Genomic DNA, 22,053 nt, shown 5'->3' on the forward strand with positions numbered 1-22,053 from the left:
AATTAAATAACAAAATATATTATATTTGATAAATATATATTTAATAAATAAATATTTAATAGAATATAAAATTCTTAATTGGTTTTTTTTAATTATATTTGATAGTAATAATTTATTTATTTATTTGTTTTTAAAATGAGTAATAATAGAAAAAATAAAAAATAAAAATTAATAAAATATATAAATATATAATTTTAAATCTATATATTTCTGTTTCTCCTTTTACTCTTAATTTTTTTTCATATTTTTTTTTGTTAAATCTATTATAACTCAATCAATTATCCCAAATAACTCACTTTTTTTCTCTTTAATTTTTTTTCATATTTTTTTTATTAAATATATTATAAACTCAATCAATTATCTCAATAACTTTTACTTCTCTAAGTATTTTTTTTATTTATTTATATTAAATATTAATAGTTTGAATTATATTTATATTGGATATCAATATTTTATAAAATGAATAATAATAAAAATAATTTTAAAATACATTTAAAATTAAATATATATATATATTAATAATTTTAAAATATTATTTATAATAATTTAATAATAAAAAATTAAAGAAAGATAAATTAATAAATATATTTTTAAAATATTAAACCATTGAAAAAGGAGAATATATTAAATGTCTAAAATAAAATGTAACTTGTTTATCTTTTATCACTCAATTAATAATTTATCTCTATATAATTATTAATTTATAATATATGATATATATTGATATTTAACTTATTTATTTATATAATTTTTAGAGTAATAATAGCTCAATATTAAATTAAATAATAAAATATATATTATATTTGATAAATATATATTTACAAGAATATAAAAATTTTAACTGTTTTTTTAATTAATTATATTTGATGTTAATAATTTATTTATTTATTTGTTTTTAAAATGAATAATAATTGAAAAAATAAATAAATAAAATTAATAAAATATATAAATATATAATTTTTAAATATATATATTTTGTTTCTCCTTCTTTCTCTTTAATTTTTTTTCATATTTAATTTTTTTATTAAATTTATTATAACTCAATAAATTATTTAATAATTTGAATTTTATCACTCAATTAATAATTTATCTCTATATAATTGTTAATTTATAATATATGTTTATATATAGTTACTTAACTTATTTATTTATAATTTTTAGAATAATAATAGCTCAATAATAAATCAAATAAAAAATATATATTATATTTGATAAATATATATATTTAAAAGAGTATATAATTCTTAATGTTTTTTAAATTAATTATATTTGATGTTAATAATTTATTTATTTATTTGTTTTTAAAATAAGTAATAATAGAGAAAATAAATAAATCAAACTAATAAATATATAAATATATATTTTTAAATATATATTTTTTTTTCTCCTTTTTCTCTTAATTTATTTTCATATATATTTTTTTTATTAATCAAATAACAAAATATATATTATATTTGATAAATATATATATTTAAAAGAATATATAATTCTAATTGTTTTTAATCAATTATCTTAACTAATACAAAGTATTATATATTTTATTATACTATCAATCAAGTTAACTTTAATGTTTTTTATTTATTTATATTAATATTAATAGTTAATAATTTGAATTTTATCACTCAATTAATAATTGTTAATTTATAATATATGTTAATAATTTATTTATTTATTTGTTTTTAAAATGAGTAATAATAGAAAAAATAAATAAAATAAATTAATAAAATATGTAAATATATAATTTTTAAATATATATTCTGTTTCTCCTTTTTTCTCTTTAATTTTTTTTTTTCATATTTCATTTTTTTTATTAAATGTATTATAAAGTATAAACTCAATAATTATCTTAAATAACTATATTTTAATTTTATAATACTATTATCATATTAACTCTTACGAATAATATAATAAAAATGATTTTAAAATACATTTAAAACTAAATATAATATAGATATTAATAATTTTAAAATATTATTTATGATAATTTAATAATAAAAAAACTAAATATATATATATATATATTAATATTTAAAATATTATTTATGATAATTTAATAATAAAAGATTAAAAAAAATGAATTAATAAATAACTTTTTAAAATATTAAACCATTGAAAAAGAGAAAATATTAAATGTGTAAAATGTAACTGGTTATAATTAAAGAAATAGAAAATATTAAATGTGTAAAATACTATTCATCCTATTTATTTATTAGGTGACACATTCCGACTCACTAACCATTTTTTGGTTCCCTATATATTATACTTTATATAATTTTAGAGTAATATAGCTTAATAATAAATCAAATAATAAAATATATATTATATTTGATAAATATATATTAAAAGAATATAAAAAATTTAATTGTTTTTTTAATTAATTATATTTGATGTTAATAATATATTTATTTATTTTTAAAATGAGTAATAATAGGAAAAAATAAATAAATAAAATTAATAAAATATATAAATATATAATTTTTAAATATATATATTTTTATTTCTCCTTCTTTCTCTTAAATTTTTTTATTTATATTAAATATTAACAGTTAATAATTTGAATTTATCACTCAATTAATAATTTATCTCTATATAATTGTTAATTTCTAATATATATAATTGTTAATTTATAATATATATAATATATGTTTATATATTGTTACTTAACTTATTTATTTATATCATTTTTAGAGTAATAATAATTAATAATAAATCAAATAACAAAATATATATTATATTTGATAATATATATTTAAAAGAGTATATAATTCTTAATTATTTTTTAAATTAATTATATTTGATGTTAATAATTTATTTATTTATTTGTTTTTAAAATAAGTAATAATAGAGAAAATAAATAAATTAAATTAATAAAATATATAAATATATATTATTTTGTTTCTCCTTTTTTTCTCTTTAATTTTGTTTTCATATTTCTCTTTTTTTTTTTTTTATTAAATGTATTATAAACTCAATCAATTATCTTAACTAACACAATAAATATATATTTAAAAGGATATAGAATTCTTAATTATTTTTTTTTATTATATTTGATGTTAATAATTTATTTATTTGTTTTTGAAATGAGTAATAATAGAAAAGATAAATAAACTAAATTAATAAAATATATAAATATATATTTTTAAATATATATATTTCTGTTTCACCCTTTTTCTCTTTAATTTTTTTTTCATATTTTATTTTTTTTTATTAAATGTATTATAAACTCAATCAATTACCTTAAATAACTCATTATTATTATTATTATATATATTTTAATTTTATAATACTAGGTTAACTTTTACTCTAAGTTTTTTATTTATTTATATTAAATATTTAATAGTTTGAATTACATTTATCTTGAATATTAATATTTTATAGAAGAAATAATAATAATAAAAATGATTTTAGAATACATTTAAAACTAAATATATATATATATATATATTAATAAATTTTAAAATATTATTTATGATAATTTAATAATAAAAGATTTAAAGAAAAATAAATTAATAAATATATTTTTAAAATATTAAATCATAAAAAAAAAAAAAAAAAAAAAAAAAAAAAAAAAAAAAAAGTAAAAAAGGAGAAAATATTAAATGCGTAAAATGTAACTGGTTTATAATTAAAGAAATAGAAAATATTATTCATCCTATTTATATATTTATATTTAAATATTACACTTTTTCCGGCTCATTCGCTAACAATATTTTGATTCCCTTTAATATATATATAAATCTCGGCCCAGCAAGCTAACTTGATATTTTGATATTTAGTTTAGCCTGCAAAATAAAAGTAAAAGACCCCATTCTGTGAGTCTCTTCTTCTTCAACCAGCGGAGTTCTTCTTCAACCAGCGGAGGACGGACAACCTTCTGCCTTCTTGAACCAGCGGTTACCCAACAAACGATAACCGGAGAAAAGATTAAAAGGGTGAGCGCCATAATGGCAGTTGACAAAAGTAAACTCGAAGAAGATGCAAGTTTGCGCAGGTTCTACAAGATAGTTCTCAGTTGGGACTATCTTCGCCTTCTTAAAGAATCTTCTGTAAGTTGTTGCTATTTAAACTTTGAGTTTTCTGTCGAAATACTTAAACTTTGAGTTGGGTTTGAATAACAACAACTGTTTATATTCAATCCCTCTATCAGGGAAATAAAATTCACAAAAAAGGCAAGGATCCGTCTCTCAAGAAAGTGAAAGACACGTACAAAGATGTCAACGACTATCTCGCCACATTTGAGCCCCTCATGTTTGAAGAAGTGAAAGCTAATATTTTTCGAGAGAATGATGAAAGTAATATTTTTTTCATCAATTTGATTTTATCATATCACATTGCAAGAACATAATTTATACATTGACAATGTTATTGCTGTGATATGTCAATACATGCCTATGGCTGAGTTTTAAAACTATATATATTTCCTTAAACTAATGATAGAGTTTGCACTCAAATAATCTTCTCGATTTCAGAATCAGGATGGAAAGAAGGGGTGCTGACAGAGTGCAATGAATCTGGTGGGTTTCATTTACCCTCAATTGATGTTGGTGATGAAGACTTTGGGACAAATTCTGATTTGCTTCTTATCTCAAAAAAACAGGTGGAAGATCATAGTCTTTTTGTTTGTTTGTTTGTTATTGTCTCTCCATTTATTTAGTCCAAATAGTATATATATGTCATATGCACGTCCCTCCCTCGCAGTTAGGATTGGATGCAAAAACACAGGCCACATATGCATTTGCATTGGTTGAGGGTAGACATCGTGGAGTGCTCAGACTTAGAATGCATCTAAATGGAGAGATAAATGATATATCTTTAGATACCGAGTTTGAACCTTGTGCAAGGCTGTTGAGTATGCGTCCCCTTATTTCTGAGATTAATAAGCCATGGTACGTCATGAAGGTATGCTTCTAAACTATATGACCATTTTTTTTTTCCTTCTTTATATTCCTTTTGATGCTGCTTTGCTCACAAAATTGATAAGTTTTCCTCTGGAGCAAACATTTGAAGTGTAGTTCCTATTTCTTATTGTATTTATCGTGAGCTTTGATGCTAACACCTGATACAAGGAATACCAGTTTTAATGTTTGTTTTTACCGCTGCCATTTCTGATCTCTTAAAAAATCCTGTCATTCAAACTGTCTATATACCCTGATTTTTTTCACCCTCAAATTATTGTTATCTTCCTTGCACCTGTTCTATTATTCAAGCTTATATCGCCATATGAAGGAAATTAAAAAGGCAACCAGATACTTATATTTATTAATATATTCAATGGCAAAATAAGACCCATTATGCTTAGTTTTTTCCTCATTCAATGAGCATACAATATGCAGATCTTCAATATGTCCACAATAGTTCGTGAATATGTGGCTCTACGGTCAATTAGTACTCTTCCATTCAAGGATCTGATATTATCGGCTGCTGATAAGAATAATGGTTCTGAAGATAATGCCTGGAAAATTTCTGAAACTCTTGAGAAATTTATTAAAAGCAGCCACAATGAATCTCAACTGAACGCTATACTTGTAAGTCATCAGTAATACTTGTATGCTGCTTAATTCTCTCCAGCCTGTTTTGCCCAGAATCTTCTAACCTTGGTTCTTTTTATGACGCCATTTGATTCTTGTAGGCGGGACTCTTCCGCAAGGGGCTCCTCCTGATACAGGTTATAATTCTATTTAAATGTTCTCACATTTGACGACATTATTTTTACTTTATCCTTTGTTTCTGGGTCATTTCGTTAGTTGGTTGTAGATAAAGCCTCTGTAAATAACTAATTACTGTACGTGTCTTGTTGTAAATGTTTCATTTCATCTATAGTCAACATTTTTTATTAGGTGATTCTTATATGTAAGTAAACCAAAAGATATGTATGCATGATTTGTTCTTCTTGTATAATCTTCAATAACCTTACAATCATATATGCACACGATTTGGGATATTCTGAAATACTGAAGATATCCACATATTTCCTCTCAGGGACCTCCAGGAACGGGGAAAACACAAACCATATTAGGGATTCTCAGTGTCCTTCTACATGCTACTCCAATGAGAATACATGCAAAGTAATACTATCCCATTAATCCTTCTATGAACTTATTTCAACTTATGTTACTGAGTTAAACAAGATTCATATTGTTACATTTAATTTGTTTGGGAAACTAATGAGGGCTCCCATTTCATTCAGAGGCCAGATACACGAATTGAAACGTAAAGCAGAGTTATCTCTTGTTGAAAAGTATGTCTGCCTTATCACACTTTATCTGTTTTTGTACATCCTATAGTTTCATAATTGGTTGAGTTTTTTTTGTCTGAAATTCTATGGGGTATTGAAATATGCTTGTTTTCAGGCCTAGATTTAACTTATAATTGAAAAAAATGCCAGCTTATTAACTTGTTTCTGTTTTGATACATTTGTTTAAAATATATAGAATATTAAGTAAATTCAAAGAAGAAAAATCTGAATGATATGTGATTTAAACTGTACATTTAGATGATTAATAAATTGGCACTCTCCAAAACATGATCTTACGAATGCATTTATGGGCTTGTTACAGATATAGCTGTTGGAAGAAAGCATCTCCTTGGTTAAATGCTATGAATCCTAGAGATTTAATCAAGCCTAAAGATGGTGATGATGGTTTCTTCCCAACATCTGGAAACGAGATGGTTTGATATAATCTCTTTCCTTCAAATTGCATTTTTTGAGTTTCAGTTTGTCTAACATCAATGTGTTGTGTAGAACCAGAAGTTGTTACCAATCGCAAGAATCTTGTTCGAGTTCTGGTTTGTGCTCCATTCAAACTCTGCCCTTGATGAGATTGTGTTACGTATTCTAAAGACTGGTATGAGGCTCCTTTTCTTTTTATGTAATATGCAGTTTCTCTCATCCTCCCCCTCCCCCCAAAGAAACGTGTTCTGGATATGATACATTTCTTAACATTGTGGACATATCACATTTTGTTTTTCTTTTCTCTGTCCCCTCTCTTCCTTCCGGACACAGAAATCTAGGAGTGATTTAAAGGAACGCAAACAAACCAAATCATAATAGAAATACAAACATTAGATTTTGTAACGAGAACCACCCTACACAAATATAAATCTGCAGTCTTATCCATATTACACGTATAATGCATTGTTGAGTTCAAGATCTGAGTACATTGGTGGTATCATGGAGCCGTTCATGCTTTAGCAAGACCTTGTATGGGAAGAAAGGAAGAAAGGAAGACAATTAGAATTAGAAATAGGGTCAACATTTATTTTCAGTGATCATCCTTCATGTTATCTATCTACAAAATGGAATAAAGAAAGCATTCAAGAACAAGCTTTGATACCATCTTCTAGTATAAATTAGATTATGCCTTTGCAACCATTCTTTCAACTGCTGATGATTGATTTTATGTATCAATCAAATAGGGTCAATGATTTTGAAGTTGATTTACATGTTTTCTTGGAGTGCTATAGTTTTAGGATTTCTCGTTAACTATTTTAGATGTTCGTAAGCTAAATGCTAATAAAGTTGGTTCTCAGGTATTTGTAATGAAGATGGCCGCAGATACAACCCTAAAATTGTGCGGATTGGATCTAAAGCCCACCCCTCTATTCAGTCAGTTTTCCATGAATTACCTTGTAAGTTTCTCACACATGATATAAGTTTTGAATCCATTTATTTTAGACCAGTATTTGTAAGGTTTTGCTTGTAGGTGGAACAAAAAACTAGCAGGAATGGACATTAAGACTGACGAGAAGATAGTGGGTCGGGAGAAGAATTGGATAGTATTCGGGATTCAGTGTCTTGATCAAGCTGCAATTGTATATCATTATAACCTTCTCTATTGACATGACAGATTACTTGCTCTCGTTTTCTAATTCAGTTTCTTGACAGGTGTTTTCCACCCTTAGCACCAGCGGTTCTCTATTAAGGCGAAAGTTTGATGTGGTTATAATAGATGAGGCTGCTCAAGCAGTAAGTTTCCAATGAAACTACAGTCTTAAATTGCCCTTTATATCTGTGCTCCAACATTTTCTAGTGCATATGTAAACCATGACCTGACATTCCTTCTTGTAAATGAATTTTGAAAATAAAACTGCCATCTCCCTACTTTAAAAGTTAAAATCATGTTTTTTAATGTGAAATAGTAAAATAGTTAGTATTCAACAGAATTGGTAGCTCTTGATCTCCAACTGTCACTAGTATTCATTTCAACTATTTAATCTCTAAAACTTGTTCTAATATGTAGTTTGTTGTATTCACAGGTAGAGCCTGCAACCCTCATCCCACTGGCTACTGACTGCAAGCAAGTATTCCTGGTATAATTTTTGTATCAGTCATTTACTTATACTCACAGATAGACAATATTTTCTATTAAATCTGAAGAATCTCTTTCTTGGCCAAGGTTGGTGACCCTGTTCAACTGCCAGCAACTGTACTTTCTACTGTTGCTCAGAACTTAGGGTAAGAAATGTTTCAAGTTTTAGATCTTATTACAGTTTCTCTCGTCGTTAAAAATGTAATCGAGTCCTTTTGCAATAGATATGGCATGAGTTTATTCAAAAGATTGCAGCAAGCTGGTTATCCTGTGACAATGCTGAAGACTCAATATCGGATGCATCCAGAGGTTGGTTCAGTTCTTCATAGTTCTCAAATTTTCAATTATACTTGAATAATTTTATATGAACTGTTTTTATTTTACAGATAAGAAGTTTTCCCTCGAAGGAATTTTATAATGGGGAACTGGAAGATGGGCCTGATCTTGAGATACAGACAAAGCGTGCATGGCACAAATATAAATGTTTTGGTCCTTTTTGCTTCTTTGATATACATGAGGGAAGAGATTCCCAACCATCTGGCGTTGGTGGATCTTCGGTAAATGAAGATGAAGTGGAGTTTGTTCTCAATATGTACCACCATCTGGTGACAAACTACCCTGAACTTAAAAAGGGTTCACGAGTTGCAATTATTACTCCGTATCGAAGCCAGGTCAAGCTCTTTATTGACCGTTTCTTGGAAATGTTTGGCGTGCCCTCAAAGAATGTAATTGATATTATGACAGTGGAACGGTTTTTCCAGGTTAGTTGTCATTTCCTTAGCCTTCCTCCTTCTGGTTTCCTTGAAATTTTTGTGAGGATTATGAACAGCCATTGTCATCTTGTTTGTTCACTTGCAGGACGAGAGAAGGATGTTGTTTTCTTTTCATGGTTAGGGCTAGTGAAGATGGTAGCATTGGATTTTGAAAGATTTTCGAAGAATGAATGTTGGGATACCCGAGAAGCAAGAGGCTTCTGTCCTGGTACTAGTAATACTCATATATCATCATATCCATGTTTCAAGTTTTTTTTTTGTCTAAGTTGGTATCTTTCGACTATATATAGATTGTTGGTTATCTGCAACAAACACTGAAAAGAGATCCCCATTGGAAAAGATTAGTGGAGATGCTGATCAGAGAAACTGTGTCCTTAAGGTAATATATTACGGTTTTTTTTCTTATAGAACGGTGTCACGTTTACTGGTTTAACAGTGTCAATTAACACATACAATTCCTTGGATTTTTTAGGTATCAAAACCGTAACAATACATTTTTCATTGAAGAAAACATCAAATCCTTGGAAGTCTCTTCTAAGGCGGCGGAAGACGAAAAAGAAGAAGAGCCTACAGATGATATGGAATAGCCGGCCAAACTCAGCAGCAGCAGTGTGTCATTTGAAGATCAAGAACCAGCTGGTTATGGAGACGATGATGGAGGATACGCCGGTGGCGATGCACTGAAAACGCCTTTTTCTTTTTTCTTTTTCATATAGCCAACCAACATTATTATTATACACCTCTATTTAAGCTTTCATTGAATTCTGCTTTAGTTAGTAAGCAGCAGAATAGATTACGGATTATTGAATATAAATCCAATTCATATATGTATTTAAATAACAATATTAACTAACTAAGCAATATGAAATTGATTTTTTTTTACATTTTAATATAATTTTATCTTATAGTATATAAAATAATATGTTAAAGTGAAAATAAGTGTATCCCGCCTTACTTTATTTAATATACTCTGTCACGATCAGTCCATTCTCTTTCCCTAAAAACCATTACAGTAGATTGGTGGATTCCTGCCATGGCTGCTGCTCTTCTGCTTTAGACTGTTTGGTCTGGCCGCGCCAATACGACGAGGACTTGATCGAGCAAGTTTCTGATGCAGACGGATGGAGATCGGAGGAGAATCATCCATCCTCTTCTTCCTCCACCGAATTTAAAGGAGTCTTCGTCAGCAGTGCATAAGAATAGGTTTCAGAGGTTCAGCCGCAATGTATCCGAGGCCATTGCATCACTAAAACTCGCTTACATTGACTCCATGACATCATCATCAATCGATGGATGCCGGGAGGTTGTTTGAGCAGTGTAGTAGGAGCTTGACACAGCTTTATCCTGGCGTCAGCTCCCCGAGAAGCTTGTTTTCAACATCGCAAACATTATGATTCAATGCCGCTCAGGTATACATATGATATATCTAACGCTTGAGGCTGCTGCTGCTGTGGTTGATTTTTTGTTGTGTATGTATTTGATTCTTTTTTCTTATCAGCTTATTTGCAAGCTGTTTTGATATGAAGAGGTCTTTATGCATATTAAATTAATAGAGCAGACATCTGCGGAAGATCAACCAGTTATTATGATTCAAGAGGTATTGGACCATGAGGAAGGAATTCAAGGGATTGTGTTTAAGATCACATTCGCCTGTAACTTCTCAATTTCATGGCCAACGATGTTAAATTCTCTCAACTGCGATTCGATTTGCTGCAAGAAGACACAACTCTTTGAGAAGAAGGGATTTACTTTAGGTATTATCTTGTTGTGTGTTCAAGATATGCAGGATGATAAATTATTTAAATCCCGAATTGAGAATGTTGTAAAATCAGCTTATAAGAAATCTAAATCCACAACAAAGAAATTTTCATTTGGATTATGTGGTTGCCAAGAAGAGAGTGCCAGTGCCAGTACCAGAGGTAGGCAGCTCTCAGATTTTGAACAATATTCGGGAGAACAAATGATTCAACTTCAATTGCCTTTACCTATGTCTTGTTTCACAGTTTCTGTCAATGAATGGCAAACTATTCAATCAGGTGGTGAGGAGATTGGGAAATGGTACTTGAACGCTGATTTTCTTGAATTTGTTGATCAGATTAGTCCAGGTACATTCAAGGGAGTATATAAAGGGAAGAAGGTAAAGATAGAGAAACTTAAAGGGTGTGATAAGGAACCTCCTATGAGTTGAGCTCAGGAAGCATCTGCTAGAGTTAATGACTTGTGGGCACAAAAACATCTTGCAGTTTCATGGTGTCTGTATCGATGAGATTCATGGGTTATGTGTAGTGACCAAGTTCATGGAAGGTGGCTCAGTGCAAAGTGTAATCCTCAAGAAGAAGAAGAAGATTCAGACAAAGGAAAATTATAACGATGCTTCTGATGTTGCAGAAGGTGTGAAGTTTATGAGTTGATCCTGGTGTTGCATACAAGATCGAACCACACATAGGATATTACTGATCGACATTGGAATGCTTGCTTGGGAGAATGGGGGTAGTGGTTTACAGCTTCTAAAGTGTTGGTGATTCCATGGAATATGAACAGATGGTTACAGATGGCTAGCTCCCGAGGTATGTTTATCTAGTTTAATAACCCTATTTTCAGTAATTTTATTATTGATTTATAATTTTTGAATATATAGATCATTGCTGGTGATCCAGAAGTGTTAGTGAAACCAAGGATGAGTAATGTGTATAGTTTTGGTATGGTTATATGGGAGATGGTAAGTGGTGAGATGGCTTATTCATCATATTCACCTGTTCAGGCAGCTGTAGGAATAGCTGCTTCTGGACTAAGACCCGAAATTCCAAAGGATTGCCCGCAAATTCTTACTTCATTGATGATGAAATGCTGGAACAATTGCCCTTCGAAACGACCACATTTCGATGAGATCTTGTCAATGTTGTCACGAGCCAGCAACATCAACACCAACACGAGTAAATAGGTAAATTTTAAAGATAAAGAGTCTATGTACATGCATAGTGTTTTTGTTGTCTTTGTATGTTTAGGTTGATGAAGATGATTAATAATAATGTGACTGGTTGGAAAAAGGTTGTCTTTTTCCTGGAAATTTTGAATGATTATTAAGCACCTTGCATTCCCACAAAGCTGGCTTTATATGTAAAAAGGAGTAAAAAGCAAAGGGAAGGGGGGGTTTATTATGTTATATTTGTGTCCCACAAGAAGGCATGAAGTGAAGTCGTTTTTTTTCTCTTTTTGTTTCCATGATGTCTTTTTTTATATATATAGACCCATCTTCTCTACTGGTCCTTGTGAAAGAATGCCTCCATTTTAGAAACCTAATAAAAACATTTAGTAAGAGTCCTACAAAATATTTGGATGCTTATAGTGTGAAAGAAAAAAAGAGGGGGCACACGTTAAATCACATCGTGAGTAATTTATACTAATATAATAACCCCAGTCATGATTTTTCCGTTTTTTTTAGTGAAAATGGACTATTAATATTTTGGTCTCTAGATCGATTATTTCAACCGAATCACCATGGTAGAAATAAATCACACCAAGATTAATCAACTAAAATATTTTTATTTCATTTCTTAAAATAATTTCTTATTATTATTTACACCAAGATAAGTTGAAAATATCAAAATAGTCTAATGTCCCAAACTGAACATATCTTTTTAACTGGTCTTTTTAATAAATTACATTTTTTTTAAAGGACTCCTTTATTGTTGTGACAATCCAATTTTGTCCACAAATAAATTATCAAATGATTCATCAAAGCTGGCAACCCCTTTAATGATTTTCTTTTTTACATATATTTATATCAATGCCATCTTAATTATATTGTCTATTTGTACCACTTGTTTGATAATTTTTTACATTCTTTTAACAATAAAATTGAACTCAATATGAGAGGATACAAAAGATTATTTGAATAATTTAAGAGTATTGTCAGATTTTCTTTGTGTGAATGAAATTGATTGTCCAAATCAGCAAAATAATAATAATAATTTGTTAGACTTTCAGTACTTGAATTATTGGATGAGTTTGTATCCATTAAATCCTTGAAAATTATTCATTCAGAAATCAAGAGGGAATTGAACAGCTAAGCATTTCAGGTTTTAGCACCAAATTTTCTCAAATGTCAGATTTTCTTGACCCCATTAACTCCTTCCATGTGACCCTCACAGTTAAAGCCAGTCCTTTTAAATGGAGAATCTCTTAAGAACTTGTTTTTTTTTTTAACTTGTATAAGAAAGAAAAGAAAAAACACACCAATAACAAATGAAAGATCACCACATTGCTGGTCAAATTCATAGTCATTAGCTTTTGTCTGCACCTTCGTCAAATTCAGCTGATCCCCCAACTCGAAAGTCCAGTTGTTTTGGTACTTCAACCGCCGACGTTCATCAAATTGTTCCCACCCTTCAAACTAAATAATACGGGACTACTCTGTTAAATAGATAGGATAATGATTCAACCATCAAGAGGGTTGGTTGATTTAATTTAATACCTGTCTTAGAAGGTCAAGTGTGATTTCTGTGCCATGAATGTCCAAAGTTGAGAGTTGTATGCACATTTTAAACAGTGTTCTAGGGAGAGACTTAAGCCCATTGTTACCAATACTAAGAGCCTGCAAAGTGCAAACCCACAACAAAAATAAAATGAACAAATACAGCCTCTGAGTAAAAAACAAATCATCAATTATGAGGCTTCTTAGTTCTTACAACCTTCAAATTATGTAAATTCCCAAAAGTATCTGGCAATTCTGTCAAAAGATTTGATGAAATATCAACCTGCTTTCATCGAAACAAAGCATATTAATCGATAAATGTAAGTCAAAGTTAAATACTACAAACAGAAAAAAGATAATAATAAATGAAATCGGGCATCAAACCAAGAAAACAAACCTCAACAAGTGAGATGCAGTTTCCAATACATGTTGGAATGGTAGATAGCCTGCGAAGAAGAAAATGTCCACAAAATTTAGATTATCCATTTCTTCAACTTAGAACATTAAATCACTTTAATGAGTAATATAAGGCCGGTCATGGCACACATGCAAACCAATTGTTATACTACTCTACAAAATCTGAGAATCATGGTAAGAGATTAAAACACAAAATACAACATTACAAAAAGGAATACTTCGCACTTACCTGTTGTTATTTACCATCAATATTTCAAGCTTCGCTAGCAGCCCAATTTCGCTTGGAAGCGAAGTTAGGTTGTTATTTGCAACATTAAGTTGCTTCAGGGAAGTCAAAACACCAAGTGTAGGAGGCAAACATGTCAAACTGCACAAGGTAAGAATTATAACCATAAAATTCCAACTCAACCATCCACAAAAAACCTGATAATTCAGGCATCATTGCCTTTTCAAATTTTCCAACCACAAAAATAATGTAGCCAAATTATTGTTCTGAAGATCATTAATTAACCTTTTTTCATTAGGGAAATAAATATCAATTCACTCCTCAAATTTATACTCCAGGTCAACCAAAAAGTGAACTTATCGTAACGAATTAAAATGATCCAATATAATTTTTTTGGTCAAGAAGCTTGCTCAAATTGTTCCAAATAGGTGTACAGAAGATAAAAGGCAATATGAAGTGAATTAAGATTAATGATCAAATTGGAATATAAAAGAAGAAGAATGACTTACTGGTTCAGGCTTAAGTTCAAATCGATTAGAGACTTCAAAGATGCTAGCCCTTCCCAGCTAATAGAGTTATCAGCTAAGTTATTACCATTCAAAAACAATTTCTACAGAATGAATTAAGAAAAATTAAACTCTATATGTAAGCATGTGCAATAGCTTGACTAAAGTAAATATAAATATAAAACTAAAGTTTCTCATCACCTGCAGGGAACTAAGTCCGCTAATTGCAACTGGCACATCTTGTAGAAAGTTGCGGCTTAGGTCTAGTACTCTCGCATTAGTTCCATCGGTCCAAATTTCAGCTGGAATGGCCTGTGTTCAGAATTTAGAACATGACAACATAATTTAGCTCACCCTAGAGATAATTGAAATATTGTAGGCCATATTCACACTAATATTCTTCAATCACAAATGACAATAATTAAATTTATTTCTCCATAAAATAAATAACCTAGAGGAGACACATTGCTGGAATTTCAAATAAATGAAATTTTCATTCAATCAAAAAAGGATCAGTCTTCTTTAATGTGTTACTTTGGGTGTATGGTTTGTTTCAACATTGGACTGGATGGTTTTTAGGATTGGGGAAGGGTTTTTGGTTTGTGGAAGACCTATTTTGTTGGGTTTGCTTCGTAATTTTGTAGATGCTTCTGTAGTAGTGTTAAACAACGGAGTTATAACACATAAGCAGATTATTTATAACTATGGAATAATAATATTTTTCAAAAACCATAATAAAGGATCAGTTTCTTCAAACAGTAAGTATCAAGACTTTATACTTTCAAATTACACTCTGATAATGCAAAGACTCCAGTAGCTTTCCAACGTTCAAATTGATTCTTTTGGACAGAAATCTCTTTTTTCTGCAATTCAGGTGTCCTCCTCAAACCAGAGGATGCTGAAGCTTCTCTTCTAATGGGACCATCCTGTGTAGAAACATCACAAGATTAATTGCTTCAAAAGGCCAGGACAGATTGCAACCAAACCCATCAATGACACGATTGATTGCAACCAAACCCATAAATCCAACATAATTGATAGCAAGTTCTTGTTCATAAACAGAAACTGGAAACTGATTCCTAATAAATGTACATGAAATGGGTTAACCCCAGAGGAGTACTTACCCCTTGATGTAGACCTTGAGTACTCATAAGCATGATTTTAGCCCCATTAGTCACCTCAGAAGCCCTAAGTGTCATATCATCCACAAGAAGTTTGCCTTGTATAGATAAAAATAGTATGAAGAAATATAATCAATTTTATCAGTTCATACAGAGGAATTTTCCTTGAGTAGACAATATAGGAATTTGACTTAATGGGTTATTAGTGAACCTTTAAAGATGAGCTTCTGGCCTCGAGGAAGAACATTGGTGAGAGGTTGAAGATGAGACTTGAGGTCTCTGATCGAGGAATCAAGAGAGATAGACACTGGTATTGAACGTCCGCTGAACTTTACATTCACGATTACACAATCTACGGCGCCGGTGCCGGTGACGGTGCCGGCGGCGTCGGAACCCTCCATTTATTCTGATTTGATCGCTCCGATCAATTTCCTTCTCTCGCTCTCGGTCTAGTCTTCCTGTAAGCTAGGGCCCTCCTCTACTTTATATAATTTCAATCTCATATATTAAAATGTAATATTTATTTAACTAAAAAAATAATATTTAAAATGTAATAAAATTAAATGATAATTTATTATAAAAAGATTATTCATAAGTTGGATTAAATAATAATTTATTATATCAAACTAAACATGTAACGTATTTTAAGAAATGTCCAATCCGGATAAGCTTAGTATTGATTGCTGTGGATATTTTAATAATATATACTATGCTTATTAAGTGGACAACAACTGTTTTAATATTTATTTTTCTTGAAAATAAAAATGTATATGAATATTTAAGAGGGAACTTAACTTAGAAGTTTAATATATATTTATAACCTATATAAGTTGAGATAAATAATGTACATTCCTTTAATAAATTGAAATTTTGTTGTTCTATTAATTTATCCTCTTTTAAGTCATTTAAGTTACAAACTCATTAAATTAGGTAGTGTCAATGTCACTATTAATACCGCAATTTATGGGATTTATGGGAGTGGAAAAGAATAAATGTGAAAAAAATACGGTAAAAATATGATAACATTTTTTATTTTATTTTTAACAATTTTAAGTTTATGGGCGGATCAACCTACAATTCGACTCAAATATTCATTTACTCTCATATATATATATATATATTTAATTTCATATATATATCCAAATTAACCAACGATCCGGCAATCCGAACATTTTAAAAATTAAGCATATATATATATATATTATATATAATTAGTTAAAAAATTGACCGGTTAAAATGTATCGCGTTTATCAAATTTAATGTTTATATTAAAAATATAAAATCTTATTAACCTAATTAATTAAGGGTTGTATTTGTTTTTGTTAGATTTTAAGTTCAAAACATATTTATAACATTTTTAATTTTATTTTTAACCGGTTTAAGTTTATGGGCGAGTCAATCCACAATCTGACTCAAGTATCCATTTACTCTCATATATATTCAAATTAACTATAACTTTCAACCCGACAATTCAGATATATATGACAAATTTGCACATTTTTTTGAATAAAATTATTATATAATAAATTATATAAACAAATAAATAAAATACCTTCATTCGATGGATTTAACCAACATCAACTTAAGAGAAAAGAAAAAAAAGATATGTATGAATCTTAAGAGAAAAAAAAAAAGATATGTATGAATTGTAAAACTCTTTTTTATTCAACTATCTCAGATATATTTATATAGGAAAGATAATTACAAATTAAAAATACAATTAAATAGTTTTGATTCTAAATAAAAAAAATTAATTGTATCTTGTTGCCTTTTTATTTTGTAAGCAATGGAGATGCACTTATTTGTTTGTATATGATTCTTTACACTTAAAATAATAGAGTTATTATATTTATAACAAATGATTATTAACAAAGTAGTTCAAAAAGATCCATTATTGAACAACATAAATCAAAAAACAAATCCTAGATCAATGATTCATAACAAATGGTGGACTATTATATTTGGACCCGTTATCTTTTGTTCTTATAATGACAAAATTCAAAACAAGTCATTCTAATAATTGACTTTCTCATAAAAGCTCGTTTTCTTCATTCTTTTAAATCCACATCAATTATGGCATCTTTTTTATGTTATAGAGAGGCGTCAATGTTGACAAACTAATAATACAATATCAATGGTTTGATAATTTTAAAAAATCTATGACCAAAATAAATAGTATTTAATATTTTAAATTCCTTTATGTTCATAATTATAAGTTGTGAGTTTATAAGTTTAGATTTAGAGCTTGTTTGATGTTGAATTACTATATTACTTAAAATTTTGAAAAAATAAACATAAGAATATATATTTTAATTAAAATAAGATTGAATGTTAAAAGAAATGTGATAATTGAATTTTAAGGGACAATAGGTATAATATTTCCTATTTAATTAAGTTTAAATTATCTCTATATACATAATTTTGTTTGAAATTATTCTTTATATATTTATTTTTGTTGAAAAAGTTAGACCTTTCAAACCATATAAAATGAATAACATAACCCTAAATATGAACAATTCTTATTTAAAGATTAAAATTTAAACTAGATCCTCTAAAATTTTAAATAGAATTTGTTTATCAGATTTGAGTTAGAATTTATTTAGACTAATAAACTTGTAAATTATATTCATTCTCAATAGAGTGATCACCGTTCTTTTGGTGTATGTCTTATCTAGTCAGTCAATTCAAGACATATTGAGTATGTACTATTACGTAATCTCTATCATATTAATTACATTTTAACAATACGACTCTTAAACATCTTATTCTCCTTCAACATTAATATTCTTTACTACTTAAAAGTTATTTTTGGGAACAACACAAACACATATTATATAATTATGAAAAAGATGAATGAATAACAATATTTTCGCCTTAGTCTGCAACATCATTGTCTAGAAATACAAATGAACATATGTGTCGTCGTTTGAGAATGAATTGAATAAGTCATTTGAAAACAAATGTGAAAGCTTGACACGTGACAGGTCTAAGAAAATTAAAATTTTGATATATCACGTATGAGATTAGGGATGACAATGAGTACTCGTATACTTGATACCCGTGGGTACCTGATGGTCGGGTTCAAGTATTTTAAATCGGGTTCATGGTTGGGGTTAAGAGTAAAAATGATTACCCGATCGAGTCTAGTGATGGAGAATGTGCAAAACCGAAACCCAATACCTGAAATATTAATATTAAAATATATATATTTATTAAAGTTTAAAATGACTTTTAAAATTCCACATCATTACAAATTTTAAATATATTATTTAAGTTATATGTACCTACACAACAGTCCAACATCATTTTAATTTAATTTTTCTCATAACTCTTAATTTTATTTTTTTATAACAAAATATTTTCTCACTTTTCACTTTTTTATTTTAACTTCAACAATTTTTGAACATTTTCCACGTTCTTTATAGTTTTTTTTGTTAATTTTCTCCACTTTTTCTCTAATTTTTTTTTAACTTTCTCCACTTTATCAATAGTTTTTGTTGAATTATAATATATAATAACAATAAAGTTGTTATATTTTTCAACTTTTACTACCTAACTATTTAATACAAATAAATATTTTTTTTTTATTTTTTTAATATTTAATATATTTAAAAAATAATAAATATAAATTTATATTTTAATCCGGTAATATAGTATCAACAGAAATCTGATACAAATAGAGATACCCGTCGGGTTCGAAGAAGTCGAGTAGTAATATGAATTCGGGTTCGAGAACGTGTAGTTCACTATCCTACGTATTAATCTGTAAATATTCTCAACACAAATAAATTGTTTTATAATAATTTAAATATTTAGGATATACATTCAAACAAAAGAAAATAATATAAAATAATAATTATTTAAAAAAAAACTATTTTTTAGATTACTTTAAAATATAACAATAAATTATACCCTAAATTTGCTACTGTATCAAGACTTTCTTCTTCCTTCTTCTTCTTCTTCATATATTTTTGGCATATCTCTTTCTCTCTCTATATCTCTCTCTCTCTATATATATATCTCTTTCTCTCTCGGTGCCTCTTGGCTATACTCGCGCGCAGTTCTCTTTTCCGTCCGGTCGTTTGCAGCTCCATCTTCATTTCAGGCCTTCTCTTCAACACATCGAATCCAGATTCTGATTCCATTTCTTTCGTTAGTTTAGTTCTCATGTGGCTACAGAGGAAGAAATCAACGAATCGAGTCCCAAGTTTCCCTCCCAACTTCTCTTGTTCTTCCTTCAAAGATATCCAGAAGCTATTTCCATCCGAATCCAATCCTCCCCATTCCTCAAAACCCTCCATTTTCCACCGCGTCCGTCTCGCTAAATCCATCCTCCGTGCCTGGGCCCCTCGTCCCGCCGCCCTTCCGCCGCCAGAGCTCAATGACAAGGCGTCGCAGTCAGAGATACCCACAATATCCCTTCCAGGAACAGAGAACCGAATAGTGGTGTTCTACACGAGCCTCCGTGTTGTCAGATCGACATTCGATGACTGTAAAGACGTCTTATCGATCCTACGAGGGTTTCGTGTCTCGATAGACGAACGAGATCTGGCGATGGATTCGAAGTTCATGGACGAGTTACAAGATACCCTTAAATGGAAATCGATTTCTCTGCCTAGGGTTTTCATTGGCGGTCGATATATAGGTGGCGGCGATGAGATCCGGAAGTTACATGAAGCCGGTGAGTTGAAGAAATACGTGGAAGCTCTACCTCCGGTTGTAAACGGCGTTTGCGATAGCTGCGGTGGTTTCAGATTTGTCCTTTGCGAGGAATGTAGTGGTAGCCATAAGATATTCTGTGAGAAAGGTGGGTTTCGAAGCTGCACGGCGTGCAATGAGAACGGTCTAATCAGGTGCCCATCTTGTCGTTGAGATTGATAGATAGATAGATCGATCGATCCAAACCCACTATGATTATATATCTATATATATGTTTGAAATAAGGAAAGTTGTTGTTTTTGTTGTGTGGGCTATGGTTTGATGACTTAATGCTGGGATGCATTTCTTTCTTTCTATATTTTTTACTTGAAGAGCCGAAATGAGCATAAAATCGAACATGGCCATTGTAGTAGGCAAAGGAAGAAGAAGAGGTTGAATTAGATTTTAGGGTTTTGTGCTGTAATTTTAGGGTTTGAATTGGGCAGCAAGCAGACATAGTGTATAAGCTAACATTGTACATGCACCTAGAGGAATGAATGGTGGGTGCCCTTTTACCCTTTTCCACATGATCAATTTTAAACAAGATATGATCTTTGCTGCTTGCTTATCTTCTTTTCATTAAATTAAACAAACCCAGATTTTGGATTATGGAAAAAAGTCATACTTTATAATTAATACTTATGAGCTTGCATGATGATACACACTCAATTGGATTAGGGTTTGTTTGGATTGTTGTGATTAGACTATAAATTTTGTTTGATTTTTTGTATTCATGAGTAGAATTTAAGCTTTTGCTGTTCCTCCCATCATTTGACTGGTTTTCACCTTTCTGCTGCATCCTTTTTTAAGAGATAAGGCTACATGCGTGCGAATGAATGTCCTTGTTTTAGAATGGGCTATACATTATTTTTTGTCTGACGATTTCTTTATCTGATTTGAATAAAAGATATACATTATCTTTTAATGAAAATTGCAATTAATAACTTTTATGTCTTGCTACTTGTTTTAATAAATGTTCTTTTGAAGGTTTATCCCAAGTATTAATTTAAATTTTATTTTGCAAAGCAGACCTAATATTTGGAGAATATAAAATTTGAGCTTTTAAGCTTGTAGAAGATTTGTAATCTTGGTTGGATTCACTATCAATATTGGTGTGGTTCTTAGTTTGAGTCGAATTTATATAATAATTATTCGATAAGATGTTGAGTCGAGCCTGATAATAAATAATATAATTATTTTAATATTAAAATTTAAAATTAAAATAATTTTTTTTTATAAATATTTAAAAATTTAATTTTAATTTTACTCAATACACATGAATGACTAATACACATGTATGACTAGGTTGTAGCTCTTCGTCTCATATCAAGCAATTAGTTTTTCTTTTAATTTTTTAATATATTTTTTTATAATTCATTACTAATAAATAACTCACTATTCATATAAATATATATATATATATATATTTATTATTTAAAATAATTGGAACTTGTTATTTACTTAATTTTAAATGAGAAAAAATTTATTAAATTAAAAATAATATTTTATTTAAAAAAATTTATTTTTAA

General features: G+C 29.0%; 3 protein-coding genes and 1 pseudogene across 3 annotated transcripts; 3 read left to right on the forward strand and 1 right to left on the reverse strand.

Annotated features, from left to right (window-relative positions):
• Nucleotides 1–3,785: 3,785 nt before the first annotated feature.
• On the forward strand, nucleotides 3,786–9,972 carry LOC124922733 (probable helicase MAGATAMA 3). The gene is made up of 18 exons (XM_047463447.1): nucleotides 3,786–4,046; nucleotides 4,148–4,292; nucleotides 4,470–4,597; nucleotides 4,699–4,899; nucleotides 5,334–5,525; nucleotides 5,630–5,665; nucleotides 5,980–6,065; nucleotides 6,188–6,238; nucleotides 6,558–6,669; nucleotides 6,743–6,845; nucleotides 7,531–7,629; nucleotides 7,691–7,812; nucleotides 7,886–7,966; nucleotides 8,257–8,310; nucleotides 8,397–8,455; nucleotides 8,534–8,618; nucleotides 8,696–9,461; nucleotides 9,555–9,972. The coding sequence occupies exons 1-17, from the start codon at nucleotides 3,945–3,947 to the stop codon at nucleotides 9,398–9,400; spliced, it is 2,361 nt and encodes a 786-aa protein (XP_047319403.1). The 5' UTR covers nucleotides 3,786–3,944; the 3' UTR covers nucleotides 9,401–9,461; nucleotides 9,555–9,972.
• A 221-nt stretch (nucleotides 9,973–10,193) lies between these two features.
• On the forward strand, nucleotides 10,194–12,116 carry LOC124921185 (annotated as a pseudogene).
• A 1,024-nt stretch (nucleotides 12,117–13,140) lies between these two features.
• LOC124920582 (LRR repeats and ubiquitin-like domain-containing protein At2g30105) lies at nucleotides 13,141–16,294 on the reverse strand. Its single transcript, XM_047461093.1, is given in 11 exon segments — nucleotides 13,141–13,430; nucleotides 13,433–13,475; nucleotides 13,557–13,676; nucleotides 13,774–13,839; nucleotides 13,954–14,002; nucleotides 14,203–14,340; nucleotides 14,709–14,809; nucleotides 14,907–15,017; nucleotides 15,485–15,631; nucleotides 15,830–15,924; nucleotides 16,038–16,294. Coding segments are annotated over 11 exon segments (1,125 nt in total). The 5' UTR covers nucleotides 16,228–16,294; the 3' UTR covers nucleotides 13,141–13,365.
• A 3,503-nt stretch (nucleotides 16,295–19,797) lies between these two features.
• Nucleotides 19,798–20,835, forward strand: LOC124920852 (uncharacterized protein At5g39865-like). Its single transcript, XM_047461419.1, has one exon. It carries the CDS (start codon nucleotides 19,994–19,996, stop codon nucleotides 20,696–20,698), a length of 705 nt encoding a protein of 234 aa, XP_047317375.1. The 5' UTR covers nucleotides 19,798–19,993; the 3' UTR covers nucleotides 20,699–20,835.
• Nucleotides 20,836–22,053: the final 1,218 nt, after the last annotated feature.

The sequence above is a fragment of the Impatiens glandulifera genome, chromosome 1 (assembly GCF_907164915.1).
Source record: "Impatiens glandulifera chromosome 1, dImpGla2.1, whole genome shotgun sequence".
Lineage (NCBI taxonomy): Eukaryota > Viridiplantae > Streptophyta > Magnoliopsida > Ericales > Balsaminaceae > Impatiens > Impatiens glandulifera.